Below are 27,630 nucleotides of genomic sequence, written 5' to 3'. Positions count from 1 at the left end.
TCAAAATTTAAGTTACTTTAGGTGAGGAATTCATATTACCTAAGGTCACATAATATTTATGTTTAGATCTGAACTGTTCAATTATAATTCATAGAAATATTAAAGAGGCTCCGTGTATTCCATCTCGAGCTGAATTTATCTAAATTCTGATCGAACAGTCCGAATTTAATCATAAATATTATGTCTCAGAGCATCTGGACTCCTTGTTGCATGCGTACTAAGAATTAATTAGGGTATTGGAATTGGAACCAACTCTTGCTGCTCTCCAAATAGGAGAGCAGGACCCTGTTATTCTAAATCGAACCATTCATCTGTGTTGAGATTCGTGCATGAAAAAATTCAACAATCCGATTTAGAATAACAGAGTCGTGCTCTCCTATTTGGAGAGCAGCAGAGTCTGATCCATTGAAATTTGACAACAAAAGCAATTAATGTGGTACAAGTAATTAAGATGCTGTCACTGTCAGCCATTGTTAATACAATCAATATTTCTCTATCACACAAAGCTCCGTAAATTAATTAATTATTAATTGATACTTCACCTTCTGATAAAAGTCAGCACATTGCTTGTACGGCTCTACGGCTGGCTATGTGGTTCTCTCTCCACCGTATGCTCTTCAAATTCGTATCCCCTCAGGTTACTCACCTGGCTGAGTAGAATTGATTTGGACAGTCCGAAAATGGAAATTTTAATGTGGCACGCATCTCAAAGAACAAATAACTCTACTGTCATTCTGAATTTCTAATCACCCACCGGCGAAAATTAAATCTGAGCTGTCCATTTCAATTGTGTTGAGTCAGGTACATGGGAGGATACGGATCCATACTCTTCCTAGCTATGGTGCCAAGAATTAACCAGAGCCATGTTTAGTTGTTGAGTAAGGGATTGAGTCATCTCTTACTCCATATTTAAACGGTTAAACAAGAAGTAACTGGATATAACATGAAGTAAGAGATAAAATAATTATAAATATGTTATTCTTATCTCTTAAGACATATTAAGTTTCTTTGTACTTACTATCAGGGCAGATCTACTGTAGCACAGAGGAAGATAAGTTATAGTATCATAAATTATAAGTCGGGTATTGGAAAATATAATTCAAAACATTATTTTTTTTATTGAGTACCCAATTAATTAATGGGTTTAAATCCAATTCGATATTTTTTTGCCTCCCTCTGACAAAAATTCTGGATCCGTCCCTGCTTACTATGTTTATATGATTCATTGTCATAGGTAAATATTTCTTTTACAACATGTTACTCTTTCAAACAAATTAATAATTTAAACCATAAATTAAATTATGAAACTGAGATATAAAATATAAAAAGTAGATTAATTAATCAATTTAATTTTCATTAATTTTACTCCACAGTCGAACATGGTATCAAACAGCACGAAGTATGTTGATAGGTTTGATGGGCATTCATGACCATCCGATCTGTTTAAAAATACATGCGTTCCATTTTAATATTTGTGTGCACCAGCTTCAATATTCATACACACAGATTTAAAAATGAATCGGACAATATTGAAATTCATCGAATTTAAAGTATGTCTGATGTCTATAAAACCTATTCCGCTCTAGATATAGGAGTAGAAATAGGGCGTTCTTAAGTTCACCAAGTCCCTTAGTGAACATAAGTAGAAAATCCATCAAATCGGCTTCAAATAAAGAATCCAAACAGTTGAAACTCGCTTACCTTACGAGTGCTGCTTCTACATGTAAAAATTTTAAACATTTAAATTAATTTAGTATAAAGTCAAGCGGTCAAAATTAGAAGGTTAATAAATTAATTTTAATGCATTCATTTTTTTGAATCTTTTTTTACCACTTGACTTTATGTAAAATTAATATTAAAATTAGTGTTTTTTTTTTACATGTAGATGCATAACTCATAAGGTAGACGAGTTTCAAAGATTCAAATTTGTCGTTTAAAGCCGATTCGATGAGTTTAGACTTTAGTTCACCAAAATGTTTGGTGATTTTAAGAACACCCTGGTGTTACTTCTGGATATAGAGTATATATAACTTGACAAGATAAGCACTATGCCATGGGTAACATGTTGTCAGCCTTTGTTGATAAAAGTTTGCTGCGCCATCAGGCCCACAATCATACCTCTAGTTTTGTCATTATTTTGTCATGTGTCTTATATTTTGTACTCGTATATATATCACCTTCTTCATGTTGATGATGCTAGTTCCATGGCCACACACAAAATGAAATAGCTTCACAAAAAATAAAATACACATTTTTTTTATATATATTTGTTTGTGTGAAACACAGGTTTTGACTCTTGTTAGTCATTAAAATGAAATAGCTTCACAAAAAACAATATACACATATTATGTATAAAATATTTTGCATTTGATGAACAATTTTGTTAATAAACCCATCTTGATATTTGAAATCACAACGTTAAAAATATATTCGCACATATTTTGTTTGTCCGAATCATTTAAAAATTAGAAACCAGCAGAGATTATCAATTAAGGCCAAGTAGACAAGTGTGTGTTGGTCCACCGTAGATGCGTGGAGGCAATACAACCTTTCAAGTCTCTGATCTAAGCATGGAAACTTATCTATTTTTGACCGAGAAAATATATTAATTTCATATATCTCAAAGAAAACATGTTCAGATGAGTAGGGTTAAAATGCTTTATTAGTTTTGTGCTCTAATCATGCTTCACATTCTTTTCTCCATTTTCAAAGTTCGAAAAAACAATCCGAAACGCTCAATGTTACAAAAGAAAAATTACATATAATTTTCTTACTCCTACATGATTTAGTTTTTAGCAGTGTTGTATATAACAACAATATGCGCTCGTCGGACGGACAATGTATCATCAAATAATTAATAAAAAAGAATTAGAAATAATTAATTATAATAAAAAATAATCAATTGATTAATAACTAATGGGATGATTAATCGTTCTAAACAGCTATTTTTTTTTTTTATAATACTGGTTTTGAGCTATTTTTTTACAACACTGGTTTTCTTAATTAATTTTACTCCATGACCAAATAAGATATTATCTAATTCGACAACAAAAGCACTAAGAAACAGTAACATGTTGTCAGCCTCTGTCGTTGATAGATAAAAGTTTGCTGTACCCCGGGGCCCACAATCATTTCTGCAGAACACAAACTTCCGTACATAAATTAATATAATTATTGCTGCACCAGTTTCTTTGGATTCATATTTGCCATGATTTCGTCGTGTGTCGTACATATCCTTAGAAAAATAAACAAAATTCAAATATGTCCTCACTTTGCAACAAATTCACAAAGTGCTCCAACCGTTGACAATTCCAGCAGTATTTGGTAGACGAATTCGTATCCTCTGCATTAACTCAAAAGGGAATCTTTTGAGTTAATGAATCTTGACCATCCAATTTATTTTAAGATTCGTGCAAACTAAATTTGTGCTAATATTAAAGAGCTTCTTGTATCATAAGTAGGAGCTAGATTGGCTTGGTTTAAAATCATACGGTTGAGATTTTGAATTCTTTTTGAGTTAACGCAGAGGATACGCGTTCATGGTAGACTGAGAGTATATTCGCACATATTGTTTTTTTCCAAATGATTATTTAATTGAAAAGAAAAAAAGAAAAAAAAACAGAGACTATATCGTTGGTCCACCGTAGATGCGTGTAGGCAATGTATACTCTCTGAAGACTCATCTAAGCTTTGGTACTTTTTTACTTTCGACCCTAAAAAATATACCAATTTCATATATGAAATATGAAATTATAGAGCCATGTGTGATCTTTGCTTTGTGTTCAATGCAATATAGGTAATAGAAAACTTATATAGCCAATTGGGAATGTATTTTTAAAATTGTAAAATTTGTAAAATAACATTTATTGCTTAATTTTATGTATGCTCCAATTAAAATGGAGATCTATTTCTAAACTACACTTATGATTTTTTACTTGGGTCAATGCATTCTATATTTAATATATTATTTTTAGATTCATTAGAAAATATAAATTATCTACTTTTTGTTTCTTTTTCCTATTTTATTGATTTACATTCCCTGAGGAGAACTAAATTTTCTTTAGTTAATTTAGTTTCTATTTTTTGCTCTGCATTATTTTAATTCAACAATTCGGTTTGATTAAAACCAAAATAAAATAGGTAAACTAAATTTTTATACTATTTTAAAGAATACAATCAAACTGATCAAAATAAACTTATGAACCGAATTAAAACTGAACTGAACAAACCTAACTAAATTTTAGATTTGTTCAGTTGAACTGAGCCGAAATAAAAAAATTAATCATAAAAACAAACATTTTTTTTTGTTAATTTTTTAATTTATTTTAAGATAGATTTAATAATTTGGTTTGGTTCAGTCTAAGAAGTTTTAAACCAAATCAAACAATACACATTATTTTGCAATTTGAGATTCTTTTTTAAATATTTGGTTTAGTCGGGTTTAAAATTTTCAACTAGTTCGATCCATTATGTATCAAAATTTCTGAACCGAACCGAATCAAACAATTAAACCTGTTTTTTTAAAAAAAATTGAAAAATCAAACTGTTGATTCCGAAATCTTTGGGGCTGTTCGGCAACACCTCTTAATTATAGTTAGGATTAAGTCTTAAGGAAGCTTAAGGAACCGATGTTCGGTTTTCTTAATCCGTGAGTGATAGCTAAGGAGGCTAAAGGAAGGGGTAGAGGTGCCTTAAGATCCGGGTAAAAGGAAGCTAAAGGAGGTAATCTTAATCCGTGCTAAGGAACCGGTGTTCGGCAAAATTAAGCGACTAACAAAGCTAAATAATGTTCTTTTAGTCTTAAGGAGGCTTAAGAAAGCCTTGATCAACAACCCAAGAAGGTTCAATTTAAAACTGATTAAATCAGACTCAATGAACACCCCTATCCTGAAGAGAAACTAAATTTGATTGTGTACATGCGTCATGCTATAAACTACGAAGGTCTAATTTTAAGTTTTTCCGAGTACCAAATTGCAATTTGTGTTCACCATTTTAGTATCTCAGTTCTCTTCCCCTCTCATCATTTCCTAAACAAATCCAATGAAGAAACCTACTTCACCGCTTCTTCTCATCTCTCTGTTCTTCTCTCTTCTCTTTCTCTCCTCTCTCTTTCTCTTCTCCCCACAAAGCACCAATCTTTCGCGTTTTCTTCTTAAGACCCCCTTTCGACCAATCGACTTGCTTCCTTTTCTTCCCCATGGAATCTCTCTCCCCATCCTTAAATCTCTCAACAGCGCCGTTGACCTGTTGCCATCGTTTGTTGGGTCCGTTGCTTCGTCGGAAAATAGGATTCAATGGAAAGGCGCTTGCTTTTATGAGAATGAGGCGTGGCTTGAGTTTCATAATGAAAGTGAGAGCAAGTTTGGCGGTGGGAAGCTTCATATCAAAGTAATTTTTTCTGAAATTGAATCTATTTATGAGTGATTTTGTTTGGGTTTTGTTAATTGGGTTCTGGGTTGGGGTGATTTTGTTGTTTGGACCTCTTATGTTTAGTAATTAGGTAAAAAATAGCGGGTTTGTTTATTCTGAAATATAGTTGAATTTATGTTGAATTTGGTGTGAATTAGTGAAATTGGTCTTTCTAGTATCATTTCAAGTACAATCATAATTATCTTTGGTAAGTTGAGTTTTGGGGTCTACTCTGAAGGTGACTTATCTAGGAGTCGGGTGTCTGTACCGATTTACTGGTACAGACAAGACAGAAGTTGACTTATCTAGGAATTGGGTGTCTGTACCGATTTACTGGTACAGTCAAGACAGAAGTTTGACTTATCTAGGAATCGGGTGTTTGTACTGATTTACTGGTACAGTCAAAACAGAAGTTGAATTATCTAGGAATCGGGTGTCTGTACAGATTTACTGGTACAGTCAAGACAGAAGTTTGACTTATCTAGGAATCCGGTGTATGTACCGATTACTGGTACAGTCAAGACAGAAGTTGACTGTTATATCAAGCAAGCGGGTCTCTCTGTGCTGCCAAAATTTTCCAACTGTTTTGTGATAGGCTGGGGGGATTTACAATAGATATAGTTAGGTTCAAAGTTTAATTTGTAAGTTTCAGTTTCATGATTCAATTAAACGGGCATCTATATGCCTTTTTTCAAAAAAGAAAAGAAAAAGAAAAATGTAATTTCTATTCTTTCTACAACTTTGCAACAACTTATCATTGCTTTATACAAGAAGTTTTTGATGGCACGTCCTTTTTGGTCAATTAATGTGTATAATTATTTACTTATTTGTGTAGGTGAGCAATGCTCATAGCTGGACATGCATGGATTTGTATGTGTTTGCAACTCCTTACCAATTTACATGGGATTACTACTTCATCTCTCGAGAGCACACACTCAATTTTAAAGAGTGGGTCAACCAGAAAGAGTACGAATTTGTAAGTATATTTCCTCTACCTTTGCTATGACCTAAATGTATTTATTGATATTCTAAGCAAAGATGAGTTTATCAAAATTCATGTATTAGAAAAAAAGAAAAAAATGGAGAAATATCTAACACGAAAGTTATTGTTTCATAAAAAAATTCTTTGGTTATTTTCGAATATCAAATTGCCATGCATATTCTGTAAATCAGGAAACTACGTGTAATATCAGAAAACATTTAAATGTATATATTCTAAGCAAACTTGAGTTTGTCAATATTCATGTATAAAAAAGAAAAAGAAGGAGAAATATCTAACACGAAACTGTCAAAAAATGTTTTGTTGGATATTTTAGAATATTAAAACCATGCATATTTCATAAATCAGGAAACTACGTGTAATGTCAGAATCAGCAAAACCCTATAATACTCGGAAAGTACCCATCAAGCCTATTTTTGTATACAAATAAACTCCAATTTTTTATTTTTTTTTGTCTCCATACATGGGGAAAAGGAAAGAATCTTTAGGCAATTGTGATATTATGACTGCATATTAGTAGGTATCAATGGGTCTGGATCCTCTGAAGTAACTCAAATTTTTAGTTTAGATCCAGACCATCTGATCCTACCCGAGGTGGAATGCATGGGGATCCTTTAATATCCGTGCTGAAACAGATCGGATGGTCCGGATCTAGACATAAATTGAGTTAACTCAAGTGATATGAATTTGGTATAAAACCGGATTTATTACTCCTAGAAATGAAGCTAATATTGTAGTCAAACCCTCTGCCTGTATACAAGTAAAGGTGATTATCATATTAATATGTTCTTTAATTTTAATGCATCATTTTCTTAAATTTTTTTATATAGGTGAAACACAACGGTGTATCAGTATTCCTTATGCAATCCGGAATGCTTGGCACATTAAAAGCAATGTGGGACGTATTTCCTTTATTCAGCAACACAGGCTGGGGTGAGAGTTCAAACCTCGCCTTCTTGGAAAAGCACATGGGGGCCACGTTTGAAAAGAGGCCGGAACCGTGGGTGTCAGAGTTGAACCCAGATGATATGCATTCTGGCGATTTCTTGGCTATTTCTAAGATCAAAGGCCGGTGGGGCGGGTTTGAATCACTTGAGAAGTGGGTCACTGGTGCATATGCGGGCCATACTGCGGTTTGTTTGAAGGATTCTGATGGAAAGCTCTGGATTGGTGAATCAGGGCATGAGAATGAAGAGGTTAAAGTTATATATAATTTATTATTATTTTTTTTGGTCGAGGTGAGGTGGAGGGGGGGGGGGGGGGGGTGGACTAGTGAGTTTGTTCAAATTTTTAGTTAATCTAAAGCCAGGCCAAATTTTCAAGGGGGGTTCAATATGATTGTGCTTTGAGTTTCGTGCAGAAAGGATTTGAACGGTCCAGATTTTCCACAGATTAACTCGAAAGTTTGAGATTATCTCAGAGGATGTGAATTGTTGTACTTGGGTTGGATTTATTGAGGAAAATCCAAATAAACATGCTGAGAAGCACACATTTTTTAGTGTGATAGTGGAACTTGAATAAACTGTAGCCACACAAAATACAAGTAGCAAATCTTCTGAGGTAGTGGAGAGATTTGGTGTTTTGTTTTGTGATATTTTTTGTCAGGTCAGTTTTTGCGTGTCCATATCCTCTGAGATAACAGAATATTTCTATTTAAATCTGGACCATCCAATCAGAATCCGGGTCAATCCGGCCCGAGGTGGAATGCACAGGGCCCTTTCAATATTCGTGCAAATTCTAATCGGACGGACCGGATCTAAACAAAATATTCTGTTACCTTAGGTGCTATGAATCTGTTTTTTTGCTGGATTTAAATTGGAGTGACAAATTTGGGTAGGGTTTGTGTTATTGAGCGGATTTGAAGGAAATTTAGTATAATAAGTGTACTTGTAATGACCTGAGAAAATGCGATGTTTTCTGATTTGTTTCTTTTACCGAATTTAAACACAGGGTGAGGATATAATAGTGGTGATGCCCTGGGAAGAATGGTGGGAGTATGAACTAACACAAGACGACTCGGACCCACATATTGCATTATTACCTCTCCACCCTGATATGCGAAAGAAATTCAATGAAACTGCCGCATGGGAGTATGCGAAAAGAATGTCGGGTTACCCGTATGGCTATCACAACATGATTTTTAGCTGGATAGATACTATAAGTGATAACTACCCCCCTCCTTTGGATGCTCATGTGGTACGTTTATTAACTTTATAGTTGATGTATTTATGGAATCTGATGACATTATAGTTAATGTATTTATGGTACGTTTATACCCCTCAAAAACTTCGTAATTATTATCCCTCTGCAATTCATAATATCATAGTTACCCTTTTAAATGTGTTAAACTCACAGATTTACCCATTTTGGTGTCTTTTCTATTAAAACTCATTTTAAATTTATAAAATACCCATTTTACCCTTTATTTAAGGAAAAATAAAATTCATGTAGCATACTGTTAGTGAGAACTAGCCCCCTCCTTTGGATGCTCATGTGGTATGTTCGTTTATTAACTTTGTGAAATTTTAATTCATTATTGGATTTATTTCTGTTGAATAGTATAGCAAATATTCCATTTTTTGTTTGCTACAGTAGGAAGATAGTAAATTGAGGGTACTTTATGAGAACTAATGGATTTATTTCCCTTGAATAGTGGCAAATATTGCATTTTTTGGCTACAACAAGAAAGTAAATTGAGGGTACATATGAGTTTTAAGGATTTTGAAAGGGGCATATGAGAGTTTTTGCTTTCTATTTGCATTGTTAGAGTTAATGTATTTATGGGATATGATGTAGGTTGCTTCAGTTATGACTATGTGGAGTCACATTCAACCAGCATATGCGGCTAATATGTGGAATGAAGCCCTTAATAAGAGACTTAATACCTCGGTCTGATCTCCTTATCCATTAATTGCATTATTTTAGAAAATCATGTGAAATCATATTTATATACTCCTCACAAACTGTTTAATAATTTGCACACTTCTAGAAAATGTGGGAAATATATTACATTGCCCTTGCAATAGATGTGAAGTACCCAATTTACTTCATTTTTGCTGCTGAAAAAAAAAATGCTAAACAGCACCTACATTTTTCTATTGTTGTTGCAAGAGTGAGGCTATGGTACTATGCATAGCGCAGATTGGTCCGTATGATGGCTTCATATTTTTGCTCAAATGGTCAATCGGAACCACTTAACATGATTTTCATATGAAAATGTACATGGGGACAATCTTATATTTTTTAGAATTTGTTAACTATTTTTTAGATAGGTAGAAAATCACTAATTTTCAGTGGTCCAGAATCGATCTAGTGATTTTCTACCTATCTAAAAAGAATCATAAAAAATTCTGAAAAATATAAAATTTGGTCTCCAAGTACATTTTCATATAGAAATCATGTTAAGCGGTTTGGATCATTGGACTTCAGAAATGGAGATATGGAGCCATAGTATGGACCAGTGTGCGCTATGCATAGTACCGTAGCCTCACTCTTGTTGCAGTATATATGATAGGAGAGGCATGAGCAGTTTAGTGTGATCTCAGCTACGAAACATTATCCTTGTAGAAACACAATTTCACTGTTATCCCTTATTTTGATATGAGCAGGGTCTTGATTTGCCAGATGTAATAGTAGAGTCAGAGAGAAGGGGAATATCTTTTGATAAATTGCTAACTATCCCCGAAAAGGACGATTGGGTTTACAGTGATGGCAAGTCAACTTCATGTGTTGTATTCATACTTGAAATGTACAAAGTGGCTGGTCTTTTCGACCCAATTACCAGCTCCATACAAGCAACTGAGTTCACCGTAAGTGCACTTACATCTTCAAAATAAGCATTCCAGTCTGTTCTTTTGTCCGAAATAGAACCCACCCAGTTGAAGAATTTTATTTTTTTGCAAATAAAAAATAGTTTTTTAATGCAATGGAATGATGTTTTTTATTTTTTTTCCTTCCAAATTTAGAAAGTACAGTACCAAATTTTCGGTACACGTCCTGTGACATTTTCACAGCACATCAGGCACAGGAGATCAGAAAAAGGGAATATTTAATTTGGCACACCCCTAGCTATACCTGATTCGGTACAGGGTGGGAGTGTGCCGAACCAAATTTTTGGTACCTTGCTAAATTTGTAAATTAAAAAAAAGAAAAAAAAAAGAGAGAACATCAACCCCTTTCTTGATGAACTTTTCTTTTTTTTTGGGACTAAAGAAATAATTCCCTGTTAAGGTTGACACTAACAATGATTGTTGTTTTGAATTTTCATAGATTAAAGATGCATACTCTCTGAATTTCTTTGAAAACAACATGACTCGGCTACCCGACTGGTGCAACAAGGACGATACCGTAAAAATGTCATATTGTCAAATATTGGGGAAATACAGGATGGAATTGCCAGATTACAACACTATGGAACCATATCCACACATGAATGAAAAATGTGCTTCGCTGCCCCCAGACTACTCTCGAGACGACTATTGCTAGATTTTGTAAAAAATGTGATAAAATAAGTTAGTACATTTAATCCTTTCCATTAGTAGCTAGTGCTATCCCCTCCAGTTCGAACCGATAATGGACACGTCCCAGGGCTCATTTTTTAACTCCGTATTGGGGCTTCTCCAAGTGAATTTAAGCTTGGATTAGGTATTAGTTGTAGTTATGTACATATTTCTATTAGGGTTAGGAATGGGGAGGGCTGAATATGTTGTGTATTTTTCTATGTATATTTTGTCTCACAATATTATGCTTAATCAGCTGGAATAACTATATGCTGCTGTAGTAATGTGAGATTAGACAATTTTAATTAAGTGCTGTTTTATCTGGTTTGCTATTTTATAGTTTGTAAAAATAAAAGAGATGGGGTCATTTATCGACCCGTTGTGCGCTTTTGAAAGATAATTCCCTGGCATAGAGATTCCATTACCGTGTTTGGCAAAACAAGAAAGGAATAGACATGGTAATTGCGATTGCCTGGCTATTACGATTCCCATGACATGGATTTTCTTCATTCCTGCTCCATGGATAGCTCGCGGTTTCTTATTTTTCTCACTGAAACATTTTCCCTTTTTTTTTCTCCGATTATTTTCTCAAACCAAGCAGATAGGGTTAGGGTCTTCTCCACTCCACTCTGTCTCTGAATTCTCTTCTCCAATTACAGAGGTTTGCTCTCTCTCCTGACTTCTGTTCCCCAATTTTAGTGTCTAAATTGAATAAATTAGAACGCTTTCTGATCATCTGAGAAATTCTGGAGTAGGAGATAGGATTTCTGGTGTTTTACAGTTTCTACCTTTTCTGATGTACTTGATGTAATTTCTTTACCAGTATGTAATTTGCAGATGAATCTTAATGTAATTTTACATTAGTGAATGAAATTATGCCTATGAATTTCAACTAAAAAATATCTATACTTTTCAAACATTGTAATCATATATCTTCTGCAATGTTGAAAGTCATAGATATGCGTGAACCAAACGTGATAATAGCGCATTCCATGAAATGATATTTCTTGGCATGACACTCCCTGGAATGCTCATATTTCCTAGAATGATTTATAGCGCCAAACCAAACACCACCTTGGGAAAAAAAGAAACCCACCTATCCAGACTTTGCCTAAATGGCATTCATATCATCTTAACTGGGCTTTGAGTCGATGTAATATAGATTGGGCTTCCACTGGTGGTGTGAATCAAAGCCCATTAATGAAGCCCAAACCAGCCTCAAATATTTTGTTTAGATAGGATATTTAAGCAAAGACTTGCTCCTGAAACTCCATCCTATACAAACGAGCACATATCAAAAGTATCACTAACTAAGACAATTGAACTTCAAATCTAGCATCATTACTTTTTCTTAGTAGTGTATGTATGCTATTTTCAGTAAAAAAAAATTAATGGTTAGGTGCCCATCTAAAATCAACTGTAACAGCAACAATATATATACATCATACTCAATTGTATTGGATGATTTATCTTTCAAATTTTTTGGATGTGTTAATTTGGTGTAGATTGATGGTATTTGGTCCGAGTAAACGGGTTATGGATCCTGCAATTTTAAAACGCGCGTATTGATAGTTGTTTATATCTTTGTAAAATTTATCATAATGTGAACATCAATATATCATAGTGTTCATGTACGAGAACTTAATATATATTATGATTAGAATTTTATAGAACGGTGGACTAAAAACTAATATTATATGCTTGATTCACACTAATATTATAGCAGCTCGTACAAATATTGAAGCAACCGGCATGGATCATGAATGGAATCCAACGGTTCACAATGAGCATCAAAGTGATTTGGGTCCGATGCCTGTCTCGCTCCCATATTCTACTATTAACCTAGATAAAACTAACATGTGACTTTCAAATGGGTCTATAAACGCACACCCTGCGTTTTGGACGAGGTCGAGTCTGTAGCATAATTGGAGATTGTTTTTAGAGGAGGGTTCAAATGCCTCCATGTTTTTGTGCCTCCATCATGCCTCTATTTGTCTCTATCATTTTCAAAGTTCAAACAGTCGATCCGAATCGCTCAACCTAACCTCCATACTAAAATATGTTCGGAGACCAAATTTTATATTTTTAGGAATTTTTGTACTATTTTTTTAGATAGGTACAAAATCAGTAAATCTGAACCATCTAAAAACAGTATTTTTGTACCTATCTAAAAAAATAGTAAACAAATTCCTAAAAATATAAAATTTGGTCTCCAAACATATTTTAGTATGGAGGTTAGGTTGAGCGGTTTGGATCAACTGTTTGAACTTTGAAAATGATGGAGAGAGATGGAGGCATGATGGAGGCACAAAAACATAGAGGCATTTGAACCCTCCTCTTGTTTTTATTACTGATTAGAACAAGTACTGTCGACGTCGTAGTTTGCCATTTTTTTATTTGCCATGTTTTTAAAAGCAGTAAGTGCGCTTTTACCTAAAAGTAATATAATCCTAAATAGAAAAAAATGAAAGAGCAATAACATGTTCTTTATTTAAACTGATCATTTTTATACTCATTAATTGAGTCATGTCTATATTTGAATTTGTTTCTTAATAAGAAACAATTTAATGTAATATTTTGTATTTTAATTTTTGTTCTAGCCGGTTTATTTTTAAAGAGATATTTTGGGCGCGCATTACAAAATTTCCATCAATAAATTAATAATATCCCTCTTAATAATTAGATCCATAAATACTGTTAATATAATTCTCAGCAGAAACATATAACACAATGATTAAAGATAGTACAACTCTATAATTATGTAACATGACATCTATATAATTAGAATTATTGTTGCTGTGATCTATACATATATAAGAAATTGACCAAGAAAACTTCACAATCCTTTTATATTGCACAAGTTGTACAATCATTATACTAATTTTTATGTCACGACATAGACGGCCTTGACAATTCAACATTTTAATTCAAAAAATATGGATCATGAGATTATCAATTTTATTAGTATAAACAAATTAAAATAGCGAGTATATGACTGCTTCTCTCTCTAATAAGAGTGCATGCAGTAAAGCTTACCGTATACTAATTAATTTATTAAAATTATGTATACTAATAAATAACTAGGAATAATGTGTTAGCTCAGTATTTTTTTTTTCAGACAATATATTTGTGTGAGACTAAAGACGAATGTAATGAGCAGATAATTGATTGGAAACCTAGCTAGTAGGCTACATATTGTTTTGTTGGAGATAAGAAATTTCTAATCACTCAAAAGCCCATTGATTTTCACGGCGAATCTCCTCTTCCTCCTCTGGAGTGAAATCATTTTCGATATTGAAGATACGACGAATCTCCTCGGGACTCTTCCCTTTTATCATGTTGGCCACTTTTTGGCATGCAAGATTCAGTAGCTCCTTGATATCTAGATAATTAGCAGCCATGATGATTTCGTAAAGCCTATCCATATCAATATCAATGAAGTTCTCATCCCACTTCTTGAGTTCCTCCTCTGATATGTGCGGATTGCTATCATCAGCAGCTATAGTTGCCTCCCCGATGACATGTTTCTTGCAATATTCAATCACAATCGAGAGGACCTTGGCATCGACGTTGGGTACTGGGATGATACCCTCAGTGCCATTGTCTTCTATAATATGGCGGATTGATTGAGACATAAGAGCTACTGCCTCGGAAACTAGAAAGTATTCCCCATCGAAGCTCCTTAGCGTGATCATCTTGTTAGCTTCATTGTTTGCCATGTTTTTCGTTGGGAACAAAAGGGAAAATCAAACAAATGGTACGAATATGTGCTTGAGAGAGACGAGGGATGAGACAGATCTTGGGAGAACCTTAAATAAGAAACGAAAGAGCAATCACATGTTCTATATTTCAACTCATCATTTTTGAACTAATGAGTCATTTGTATATTTGAATATGTTCTTTAATATGCAGTACTTTAATGTAACCTTTCACTTTTTAAGCTTCTTTTTTTTGGCAGAAATTTATTTTTAAAGAGCTATTTTGAGTGCACATCTTGTAATTTATACAGAGTTTCCATGATTAAATAATGTCCTGTGAGATAGGGGTAGATTCATGCATATTGAAAAAAAAATATTTTAGTTATTGGCATTTTGGGTAAATGTCCTTATTTTCATGTGACAACGTATTTTTATGAAAAATGCATTGTCAATAAATGTGGATTAAAACATTACTTTTCGCTAGTTTTTTTGCTAATTAGTATTGTTTTTTACTAAAACACGCATAACACCTTTAAAAAAACTGTAATTATTATGCAAAATCACCTAACCTAAAAATTAAGATGAGTATTGAATAGGGTCATATCAAGTATATCATAAAATAAATCATCTTGCGCTCAAAATTTACTTTGAGCGTTCAAAATAACACTCTCCATTATTTTTAGAATGTCAGTACTTCCTTTATGAGATACCCTTAATTTGACAACCCAACTCCCCTTATAAGGGTAGTACCGAAGACAACCCATAATGTTTGCTTACATTAATCTATCATTCTACAGTGCTCCTGTTTGTTGATTTATTAGTAATTATTTTGTACAATACACGAACTTCTTGCCTGAATTTAACTCCAAGGGCTCGGGCAGGTTGGCTACTTGTTATGACTCTGACCTCTGGTGTACAAATCCTTAATCAGGACTTTAAATTTTGGCTAATTACGTAATATCTTGAGTAACAAAATTTATATGCAATTAGATATCATTTTAATTACATTAGTCAAATATAGACTGCATAGAATCACACTTATTCTCAGAATTTTAAAAGTTTGTTTGAAATGCTGTCAACTTTTGTTACATGTTATTGACGCAGTGCGTCTCGAAGACAAGTCCGAGTTGCCATTCCGAGATGGTATCCGAGCTGCGTCCCGAGATGGTACCCAAGTTACCAACCCGATATGGTATTCGGGTTGTGTTCCGAGATGGTTTCCGATTCAGACTCGGATACAGATGATGGTCACATCAAAACCAAGCTGATCAAGAAATTATGTGCAACTTGAAATTTGATCCACATAAAGGGGTTTTGTTAAATTTAATACTTTTGTTGAGTTACAATTGTGTTGACTGAATGGATATTTGGATGGCCGGTCTTCAAAGAGTCTTGAAATTAGGAGTCTCCATAATTCAATTGGATGCATGCATGGGTGGTCTTCAAGAGTCATGAAGCAATTAAATTATTATGACCATGCACGCATAGGTTCTGAAGAGAATAAAAACTTTTGTTGGTTTACTAAAATTAGTATTTAATTATTTTGGGTTTTTGGTTTTGTTTTAATTAACTAGCATTTAAATTTTCTCTTAAGGGTTAAGTAACGTGTAGGCTATAAATAGATTGGGATATGAAAGTTGTAAGGGAGTGAAGTTATATATGAAATTGTGTTTGCTTTGTTTGAGCTCTGTGATTTTTTTTTTTATTACCAATAAACCGAGTTCTTGAGCTTATCGGGCAAGATAGATTCGGGACCATTTTGCGTCAATTGGTATCAGAGCGAGGTTCGACAACAACCTTTACGCTTGCGTGAAGTTGTTTCATCATCAACCGCCAAATTCGACAACCACCTTCATGCTTGCGTGAAGTTGTATCACCACCAACCGCCAAATTCGACAACCACCTTCATGCTTGCGTGAAGTTATATCACCACCAACCGCCAAATTCGACAACCACCTCCATCAACAAAACCTCACGCTATTCCCACCTATCGCCAACACCATGGCCGATCCTAACCTTCTCACTATTCTCGATCGTATGCAACAAAACCATGCCAAAACCATGCAACTGATCATTAATCTTGTTGAACGCCTTGCTCTCACCAACAATCAAAACAACCACCAACATCTCTCCTCACCACCGAGCTACAACAACATTTCTCCTCAACACCGATACAATATCTCCAATAATATTATTTCTCCTTCTTCTCACCTCCAACAGAGAGATAACAATCCACAAAATCCTCATCATAACAACGATGAGTGTCCGCATAACCGAGAACCAATGTGGGATGGCGGACCACGTGTTGAAATTCCAGATTTTTCCGGAAGCCTCAAACCCGAGGTATTTCTTGATTGGACCAATACCGTGGAAAAATTCTTTGAGTTAAAGAAAGTCCCTCTCGACAAGCGAGTTCCGTTGGTGACAATACGGCTACGAGATAGGGCAGCAGCATGGTGGCAGTCATATAAATTTCGCTGCTACCTCGACGGCCATCCCCCTCTCAACAATTGGTTCGATTTGAAGCATGAGATGACTCGTGAGTTCTTACCTCTTAACTACCGACAAAGTGAGAATCGTGACCGTCAGCCGAGGCACGACTCTACAAGCTACACCAACAATTCTCCTCACCACCACCATTACAAAATCTCCAGCAATATTGTTGCTCCTTCTCCTCACCTCCTACGGAGAGACAACTCTTTCAAATACCTCAACTGTTTACCTTGTGGTTCAAAAGAAGAAAATTTGAAAAGAGAAAATGAAGAGGTCAATCCATTCTACAACAATAAATCATTGGAGGCATGTGACGAAGATGATCGACATCAACACCACACCCCACCGAGCACATGTTCCCAACACCACACCCCACCGAGCACATGTTCCCAACAGGTCACAGACCAAAAGACAACCACTCTAGTGGAAGAGCACCTAGAGATGTCGAATGAACTTATCGATAGGCTTGTTGCGGTTGAAGAAATTCAAGAGCCTAATAATGAAGATAATGTCAACACCTTAACGGATGAACCCAAGACAAAAATGGATTTCTTTGAGAACTCTTCTAACTTCGATGAAAACTTTGCTGGTGATTTATCGGTGCTTTCAAGTAATGTTGGAAATGCTTCGTCTATAGAGGTCTTGAGATACAACTACAATGATCCATTCTTGCAACCAATTTTCAAACCAGAAAATGCAAGATTTTTTGTCAACAACACTCTTGTGTCTACCTTGAATTTTGAGAATGCCCTACTCAGCAAAGAAACCAAATCAAAACCATTAATGATTGAAACTGGTTCTATTTCGTTGATTTCAAGAGTGGTGCAGCGGAAACATGGCAATTTAACTTCGATCTATGTTTGTGCCCCAAATCGAACAAAACACGTGTGCAGAAAACCCAATTCGGAGATCAACATAGATTTAATAGTACTTCATCTGAATTTGTATTGTTTCAAAGAGTTCTACAAAGAAAAAAAGGATTCGATAAAATGCAAGTTTGGGCATTACTTTGAAAACGTAAGCTTGAGGTCAAGCTTCAATCAACCCGGGGAGCTTGACGCAGTGCGTAAACGATGGCCACATCAAATCCAATCCAATCAAGGGCTAATCTTTAATGGCACGGGGTTTTATTAAAATTGAAGAATTTCTTTGACTGCATGGATGTTTGCATAAGGGTGGTCCTCTAAGGAGATCATATTTAATACTTTGACTGCATGGTGCATGGACGGTCTTCCAAGGAGTGCAATTTTATTGCTTTGACTGCATGGATTTGATAAGCATTAAACGTTTATTGTTTTACTAAAAATTAGAATTAATAGTATTTAAAAGTTTGCATTTCCTATGAAACCATTTAATTTTGTTTTACTTTATATATGTACTTGAACTTCCGTTGGAAGAGGAAGTTGAATATTAAATAAAAAAGTTTATTGTGTGTTTTACTTGTGACTTGAGTGTTTATCTCTATTTTCTCCTCTATTTACTACTAAACCGGTACGTGAGCTTAACGGGCAAGATCGTAACGGGACCGCTTTGCGTCAATTGGTATCAGAGCGAGGTTCGACAACAACCTTTACGCTTGCGTGAAGTTGTTTCATCATCAACCGCCAAATTCGACAACCACCTTCATGCTTGCGTGAAGTTGTATCACCACCAACCGCCAAATTCGACAACCACCTTCATGCTTGCGTGAAGTTATATCACCACCAACCGCCAAATTCGACAACCACCTCCATCAACAAAACCTCACGCTATTCCCACCTATCGCCAACACCATGGCCGATCCTAACCTTCTCACTATTCTCGATCGTATGCAACAAAACCATGCCAAAACCATGCAACTGATCATTAATCTTGTTGAACGCCTTGCTCTCACCAACAATCAAAACAACCACCAACATCTCTCCTCACCACCGAGCTACAACAACATTTCTCCTCAACACCGATACAATATCTCCAATAATATTATTTCTCCTTCTTCTCACCTCCAACAGAGAGATAACTATCCCAAAATCCTCAATCATTTGCCTTACGGTTCAAAAGGAGAAAATTTCAATGGAGTAGATGAAGAGATCAACCCCTTTCACGGCAGCAAATCATTGGTCTCATGTGATGAAGATGCTCGACACCAGCACCACATCCCACCGAGCACATGTTCCAAGCAGGTCACAGACAAAAAAGCAACCACTCCAATGGAAGAGCGCCCAGAACAGCCGGATGAGTTTTTTGATAGCCTCAGTTCCAATGAAAACCACCAACAACATAACAGTTCGACCCTCAATCACAACAACCCACCCCCAAACCAAATGACAACCACTCCAATGGAAGAGCACCTAGAACAACCGGAAGAGCTTGTTGATAGGCTTGTCATGGTTGAAGAAAGTCATGAGCCCGATGAAGAAGACGACGTAAACACTTTGACAAAGAATTTCGAGACAAAATTGGAGGTCAAAGCTGATCTATTGCTGCCATCTAAACTTTTGTGTTCGACCAACAATGATGTCATAAGGTCCAACTACAATGATCCATTCTCGCAGTCGGGTTCCACAGCAGAGTCAGCGGGTTATACCAGTACCCGAAAAATCTTCTCGATGTTCTGCCCGAGTAAGTTCTTCCCAAAAAAATCTGCAGGTTATGACGGTATTCGAAAATTCAACCGTGACTATTCAGTTAGTTGGAAGAGTTGTTCACAGACCGCACAAATAGTAACAATACAAGTTTCCAACAGTATACGAATCCGAGTAGTGTTACTTGTTGTCACAAGGGTTGAACCCGAAAGTGTTTTTGTGTACAACTACAAAGAAGTCTATAAAGATAAGAAGAAGAAAACCCAAAATCGAGGCAAAAATACAAGCTTGAGGTCAAGCTTTCGTCAACCCGAGGAGTTTGACGCAGTGCGTCTCGAAGACAAGTCCGAGTTGCCATTCCGAGATGGTATCCGAGCTGCGTCCCGAGATGGTACCCAAGTTACCAACCCGATATGGTATTCGGGTTGTGTTCCGAGATGGTTTCCGATTCAGACTCGGATACAGATGATGGTCACATCAAAACCAAGCTGATCAAGAAATTATGTGCAACTTGAAATTTGATCCACATAAAGGGGTTTTGTTAAATTTAATACTTTTGTTGAGTTACAATTGTGTTGACTGAATGGATATTTGGATGGCCGGTCTTCAAAGAGTCTTGAAATTAGGAGTCTCCATAATTCAATTGGATGCATGCATGGGTGGTCTTCAAGAGTCATGAAGCAATTAAATTATTATGACCATGCACACATAGGTTCTGAAGAGAATAAAAACTTTTGTTGGTTTACTAAAATTAGTATTTAATTATTTTGGGTTTTTGGTTTTGTTTTAATTAACTAGCATTTAAATTTTCTCTTAAGGGTTAAGTAACGTGTAGGCTATAAATAGATTGGGATATGAAAGTTGTAAGGGAGTGAAGTTATATATGAAATTGTGTTTGCTTTGTTTGAGCTCTGTGATTTTTTTTTTTATTACCAATAAACCGAGTTCTTGAGCTTATCGGGCAAGATAGATTCGGGACCATTTTGTGTCAATTGGTAAAACTCTTCTCTACTACCATTAAACCGACTACGTGAGCTTAACGGGCAAGATCGTATCGGGACCGCTTTGCGTCAGTTATACATCTAACATTCATATAAATATTATTTAATTAGCTAATATAAGACTTCTCTAATTTGTTTATGGTTCTTTTAGTACAATTATTTTTGCAATTTCACTTAATAAAGATGTCGCACGCATTCTGCTAGTCATGCTGTATGTATGTCATTTTTAGTAAAATCAACTGTAACAGGAAACAATACATCATACTCAATTGTGTTGGATGACTTGTGTTTCAAGCTTTTTGGATGTGTTTATTTGGTCTAGATTGATGGTTTTTTTGACCAAGTAACGGGTTGTGGATCCAACAATTTAAAAACGTAGTGATTAAGTAATTGTTTAAATATTTGTAAAATTTATTATAATTTGGATATTAATATATCATAGTGTTCATGTACGAGAACTAACTTCATTTATCAATACTATGTTGCATCCATCATGCTTCTATTAATATAGATATATTCGAATGGTATATTCGAATGAATCAAAATAGAGGAAAGCTGTTTATTCATCTTCGGCAAATACATGTCTAGCACAACGCCTTAAAATAATGAGTATTTGACTTCTTTTCTCTCCAATATTAATGCATGCAGAAAAACCTAACCGAAAACTAATTATTTTATTAAAATTATGTATATTAATTACTACAAGTAATGTGTTTGCCTAATATAATTAGTCTATTCGGAGAGTATATTGGTAAGAGACTAAACACAAATGAAATTCACAGATAATTGCTTGTAATAACAAAAAGGGGGCACAACAACCAATTAATATAAGTAATGAAATTGACTTTTGAAAACTAACTAATAGATGACATATTATTTTGTTGGAGATAACCATTTACTATTCTCTCACAAGCCCATTCATTTTCACGGCGAATTTTCTCTTCTTCCTCTGGAGTGAACTCTTTTCCTATGTTGAAGATCCAACGAATCTCCTCGGGACTCTTCCCTCTGATCATGTTGAACACTTTTTTCCATGCCAGATTCAGTAGCCCCTCAATATTCAAATAATTAGTGGCCAAGATGATTTCGTAAAGGCTAGATAGATCAATATCAAGGAATTTCTCATCCCACTTATTGAGTTCTTTCCATTTCTTGAGTTCCTCATTTGATTTACGCGGATTGCCATAATCAGCAGCTGCATGTTTATTGCAATACTCAATCGCCATTAAGAAGATCTTGGGACTGATGTTGGGTTCTGGGATAATGCCCTTTGCGCTATTGTCTTCTATAATATGGCGGATTGATTGAGGCATAAGAGCTAATTCCTCATAAAAAAAGTCTTCCTCGTCAAAGCTCGTTACCATGATCATCTCCTCAACTTCATTGTTTGCCATATTTTCTATTGGATACAAATAAGAGCCTCTTAATTTTTTTCCCTATAAAGAAAGCCAAAGTAACAAGAAGAAAAACAAAAGTGATGTAAAATGAGAATTAATATCTAGAAGATGAAAATCTCCTAAGATTTCATATGCCTAAACAAATAATATAAATTAAAGAAGAGTGGGTTTAATATAAACCTCTTGCTAAAGATATGATACGTCTTGACCTTCCGGAGAAAATGGCTAACTAATGTAGTCTTGTCGAATTTTTTTTTTTGTGATTTAAAAGGAGGAAAGAAACGTAGTTTTTTTTTTTTTTTTTTTGGTAACAAAATGCAAAGATAAAGTATTATATAGTTATACAAACACATTAAAAGTAGAAAACTAATTTAGTCGTTTCCTAATATAACATAGCTCGTAAAAACATTGCTCTAAAAAAGATATTGCTTAATATATATGAGCGGAGCACATATAAATGGAGGTTTAATTTTAATCAAGTTTAACCTAACTTATTTATTACCCAGGACGTCACAAATTTAGTAGTAGTGAATTAAAATATCTGATTACGAATATTACAAGGATTAAGATCTATCCATATTAGTTACTACCTCTAATATCATAATGTATTTATAATCAAGTTAAGAAAATTTTAAAAACTAAAGTAGCTATAAACATATATATAGTTTTATCGTGTATCAAATTTATATAATTCACTATTACATCAGATGTATCATATTTGAGGTGATCCGGACTCTGCCTGAATAGCATTGGGCTTTGAGTTGATGTAAATATTGGGCTTCCACTGGTGGTGTAAAATTTGTAAAATTTATTATAATTTGGACATCAATATATAATAGTGTTAATGTACGAGAACTTGATATATATTATGATTAGAATTTATAGAACGGTGGACTAAAAACTTTCTTATTATGATTAGAATCCGCACATGCTTGATTCACACTAATATTATAGCAGCTCGTACGAATATTGAAGCAACCAGCTTGGATCATGAATGGAATCCAACGGTTCACAATAAGCATCAAAGTGATTTGGGTCCGATGTCTGTCGTACATGTCTCTCATCTCTATTCTTATATTATGCACGTAGTTGTCCTGATCCGCCAATGACTAAGATTGAAAGATGAATTTTCGAATTGAATCCCTTCAATCACATAATCTGTCTTCTTTTGATTAAATATATCTATTTTATGTGTAGAAGTCTAAATTTAATTAAAAACATAATCGCCACATAGACTGTTACATGGTTTGTCATAATTAAAATTTCCTTATTTCTTCTTACAGCTATATTTGATTCATGCAATTAGATTATTTCCTTATTTTTTCATTTCTTTCATTTAATTTTTCCTCTATCTCTATATTTTTGATAATGAAAATGGAAACAATCATATATTTTCGAATTTTGTTTAGATCTATTGTATCTTTGTGAATAAATGAATAGCATAATTATAATGTTGATGTTTACATTAAAAAAAAAATCTTGTGCTGATAGTCTGATAGAGGGTGTGAATTTTAACCGCAATGCTTTGGCTCATGTAGTGTTGAGGTGAGAGAGTTTTTAGAAATGATTGTTTGTCATTTTTAGTTGACAGTTCAATTTGTGTACAATACATAAAGAAGGAAACAATAAAAATATAATTTTGGCATATATCTACATAATCAACACATAATCTTTTCACATTATCTGAATATATTCGCTCGTCGTATTCTTTCTCTCACCTTATGACTTTGATTTAACGAAACACTCAGATGGCTAAAGGAAATTAAAACATGAAACAATTGAAGTCTTTTTTTTTCAGAGTAAGATGAAAATGCTTGATTATTATTTTCTTATATTAATTATACACTTAATTTTTAAATAGTTAATCTAAATTGTTCAACATGGCATTTAATTAAAATGTGCTTTTAGATCAAATTGTATATTTTAAAACAAGTACTAACTATGGAGAACATTATAAGACCTCAAAGACCAGCTATTTGTACTCATCAAAATAATTAGTAAAAAAATTAGTAAAAAAATTATAAGACCTCAAAGACCATTTTATTATGGAGAACATGTTGAGCAATTCATACCAGTTATTTGAACTTTGAAAATAAAGTTAAGAATGTGAGGCATGATTGGGGTTCAAGTACATTTGAACTTGGAAAATTATAACCATTATTTCAAAATATATAAACTATTAATTAAATAAAGTAGTAAAAAATATTGTATAATTTACTAATTAAATAGCTATATAAAGAGTGAGGCTATGGTGCTATATTGTATAGCACGGATTAGTCCGTACTACGGACCAATATTTTTATTTTCAAAATTGTAACAATTGATCTGAATCGTTCAACATGGTCTCTATATGAATATGTACTTGTAAACTAAATTTTACATTTTTAGAATTTTTGGATGGTCCATAATTTTCAGATTAAGTGATTTTTTACCCATCTAAACGAATAGTAAAATTTTCTAAAAATATATAAAATTTAGTTACAAATACACATTTATATGAAGGTCATGTTGAACGGTTCATATCCACTATTACAATTAAAATAAAAAAAATTTCAGTTCATAGTGCGGACCAATATACGCTATGTATCCCATTGCCCCACTCTACTTCTAATAATGAAATTATATAATTATATGTCTAAATAAAAAGATATAATATATAATTTTATATTTAATAATTATTATGTAAAAGTTATAATATATTATTCTGTAAAATAATGAAATTATATTTATTAATTTTGTGTTAATGTCAAACAAAAAGATCTCTTCATATTATATTCAATCTTATAATATATTCCCGTTGCAACGCACGGGCACGATACTAGTATTCTATTATTAACCAACCAGATAAAACTAACATGTGACTTTCAAATGGGTCCATAAACGAACACCCTGCGTTTTGGACGATTGGAGATTGTTTTTATTACTGATTGGAACAAGTACTGTCGACGTCGTAGTTCGCCATTTTTTTATTTGCCATATTTTTAAAAGCAATAGGTGCCTTTTACCTAAAAGTATTATAATCATAAATAGAAAAACGAAAGAGCAATAACATGTTATATATTTAAACAGATCATTTTTATACTCATTGAGTCATGCCTATATTTGAATTTGTTTCTTAATAAGAAACAATTTAAGGTAATATTTTGTCAATATTTAATTTTAAATGAAATATGAACATAAGAATTATTAATGTAAATGTCTATAAGAAAAACCGTTCTATTGTGGCATATGCCACATAAATGAAAATAGATATATTCGAATGAATCAATTTATATTTTGCTAATTTTGCAAAACCCTTTTGAGTAAGTTATTTAACAAGTACTTAGGTAACTTAACTATTTTTCATCTTTGGGAAATACACATCTAGATCTTAAAATAGTGAGTATATGACTGCTTCTCTCTCCAATAATAGTGCAAGCAGTTAAAGCTTAGTGTATACTAATTAGTTTATTAAAATTATGTATACTATAAATAACTAGGAATAATGTTTTAGCTTAGTATATATTTTTTTTTGAGACAATATATTTGTATGAGACTAAACACGTATGTCATGAGCAGATAATTGATTGTAAAAAAAAAAAAATGAATAGACACAAGCTAAACAACATAAGTAATGAAACAGACTTTGGAAACCTAGCTAGTAGGTTGCATATTGTTTTGTTGGAGATAAGAAATTTCTAATCACTCAAAAGCCCATTGATTCTCACGGCGAATCTCCTCTTCCTCCTCTGGAGTGAAATCATTTTCGATGTTGAAGATACGACGAATCTCCTCGGGACTCTTCCCTTTTATCATGCTGGCCACTTTTTGGCATGCAAGATTCAGTAGCTCCTTGATATCTAGATAATTAGCAGTCATGATGATTTCGTAAAGCCTATCCATATCAATATCAATGAAGTTCTCATCCCACTTCTTGAGTTCCTCCTCTGATATGTGCGGATTGCTATCAACAGCAGCTATAGTTGCCTCCCCGATGACATGTTTCTTGCAATATTCAATCACAATCGAGAGGACCTTGGCATCGACGTTGGGTACTGGGATGATGCCCTCGGTGCCATTGTCTTCTATAATATGGCGGATTGATTGAGACATAAGAGCTACTGCCTCGGAAACCAGAAAGTATTCCCCGTCGAAGCTCCTTAGCGTGATCATCTTGTTAGCTTCATTGTTCGCCATGTTTTTTGTTGGGAACAAAAGGGAAAATCAAACAAATGGTACGAATATGTGCTTGAGAGAGACGAGGGATGAGACAGATCTTGGGAGAACCTTAAATAGGAAACGAAAGAGCAATCACATGTTCTATATTTCAACTCATCATTTTTGAACTAATGAGTCATTTGTATATTTGAATATGTTCATTAATACGCAATACTTTAATGTAACCTTTCACTTTTTAAGCTTCTTTTTTTGGCAGAAATTTATTTTTAAAGAGCTATTTTGAGTGCACATCTTGTAATTTATACAGAGTTTCCATGATTAAATAATGTCCTGTGAGATAGGGGTAGATTGATGCATGTTGAAAAAAAATATATTTTAGTTATTGGCATTTTGGGTAAATGTCCTTATTTTCATGTGGCAACGTATTTTTATGAAAAATGCATTGTCAATAAATGTGGATTAAAACATTACTTTTCGCTATTTTTTTGCTAATTAGTATTGTTGTTTACTAAAACACGGATAACATAGTTTAAAAATTTATAACACTTCCTTCGAAGAAATTGTAATTATTATGTAGAATCACCTAACCTAAAAATTAAGAACAGCATTGAATAGAGCCATATCAAGTATAACAAAAAATAAATCATCTTGCCCTTGAAATTTAATTTGAGCGTTCAAAATAACACTCTCCATTATTTTTAGAATTTCTGTTCTTCCTTCGTGAGATACCCTTAATTTGACATCCTAACTCTCCATATATATAACGCTAGTACCGAAGACAATCCATAATGTTTGCTTACATTAATCTATCATTATATATTGGGGAGTGCTATTCTACACGCAGCATTTGTGAAATCTAGCGCTGAGATAATATTTTTTTACTAAATTTCAATTTTACCCTTCCAGTACTCTCTTCTTCAATTAACGTAGAAAAGGAAAAGGAAAAGTTTCCTTCTCTCCCCGACCTTGGTCTGTATTTTTTTTAATCATTAAAGCCCTTGAGCATTTATTTCATTTCCAAATAAAATTCATTCCTGCTATTTCCTCCCAACTAAACAAATACCAGTATTTCCTTGATCGCCTTTTATCTTGATACCCTAGCTTCTTTTCAATTTTTATATACGGAACTCCTTTTCAATCTAGATGAATACGTGTAATGGAATGCTACCAAGTGATGAATTAAAACTAAATTAAATTTTTAATAAAAAAAAATCATAGATGAGCACTATTCTTTTTTCTTTCTTTTTTTGAAAAATTGGCAGCAATTGCCAATTGAAATATATTTAGAACTAAACTGAAAACATCTTTACATCAACATTGTTTCTGTCTTGTACCAGTAGGTACCAGAGGAAACTTAAACAACCAATAAAATAAAAAACAAAAACCATCATAAAGAGACAAAAATAATCAA

General features: G+C 33.8%; 1 protein-coding gene, 1 long non-coding RNA gene and 3 pseudogenes across 2 annotated transcripts; 2 read left to right on the top strand and 3 right to left on the bottom strand.

The window, feature by feature from the left end:
* Positions 1 to 5,016: 5,016 nt before the first annotated feature.
* Positions 5,017 to 11,230, top strand: LOC144545059 (uncharacterized). The gene is made up of 7 exons (XM_078293615.1): positions 5,017 to 5,388; positions 6,245 to 6,385; positions 7,240 to 7,605; positions 8,360 to 8,605; positions 9,206 to 9,298; positions 10,018 to 10,218; positions 10,679 to 11,230. Exons 1-7 carry the CDS (start codon positions 5,041 to 5,043, stop codon positions 10,892 to 10,894), a joined length of 1,611 nt encoding a protein of 536 aa, XP_078149741.1. The 5' UTR covers positions 5,017 to 5,040; the 3' UTR covers positions 10,895 to 11,230.
* On the top strand, positions 5,400 to 6,125 carry LOC144545061 (uncharacterized). The gene is made up of 2 exons (XR_013508379.1): positions 5,400 to 5,704; positions 5,764 to 6,125. It is a non-coding gene; the product is annotated as an uncharacterized LOC144545061 (long non-coding RNA).
* Positions 11,231 to 14,132: 2,902 nt separating the features above from the next.
* LOC144545195 (SKP1-like protein 11 pseudogene) lies at positions 14,133 to 14,627 on the bottom strand (annotated as a pseudogene).
* A 6,891-nt stretch (positions 14,628 to 21,518) lies between these two features.
* Positions 21,519 to 22,058, bottom strand: LOC144544860 (SKP1-like protein 11 pseudogene; annotated as a pseudogene).
* Positions 22,059 to 25,742: 3,684 nt separating this feature from the next.
* On the bottom strand, positions 25,743 to 26,237 carry LOC144544973 (SKP1-like protein 11 pseudogene; annotated as a pseudogene).
* Positions 26,238 to 27,630: the final 1,393 nt, after the last annotated feature.

The sequence above is a fragment of the Carex rostrata genome, chromosome 27, assembly GCF_964058835.1.
Source record: "Carex rostrata chromosome 27, lpCarRost1.2, whole genome shotgun sequence".
Taxonomy (NCBI): Eukaryota; Viridiplantae; Streptophyta; class Magnoliopsida; order Poales; family Cyperaceae; genus Carex; species Carex rostrata.
The sequence above is the reverse complement of the archived record's forward strand: the minus strand, read 5'-3'. Positions and strand labels throughout refer to the sequence as shown.

What these genes read in the sequence shown, in the direction of transcription:
- LOC144545059 (XM_078293615.1), top strand. Translation starts at nt 5,041, where the DNA reads ATGAAGAAACCTACTTCACCGCTTCTTCTCATCTCTCTGTTCTTCTCT. An exon ending in ATAAGAGACTTAATACCTCG is followed by an intron (nt 9,299 to 10,017) that starts GTCTGATCTCCT and finishes TGATATGAGCAG; the next exon opens with GGTCTTGATTTGCCAGATGT. An exon ending in TACAAGCAACTGAGTTCACC is followed by an intron (nt 10,219 to 10,678) that starts GTAAGTGCACTT and finishes GAATTTTCATAG; the next exon opens with ATTAAAGATGCATACTCTCT.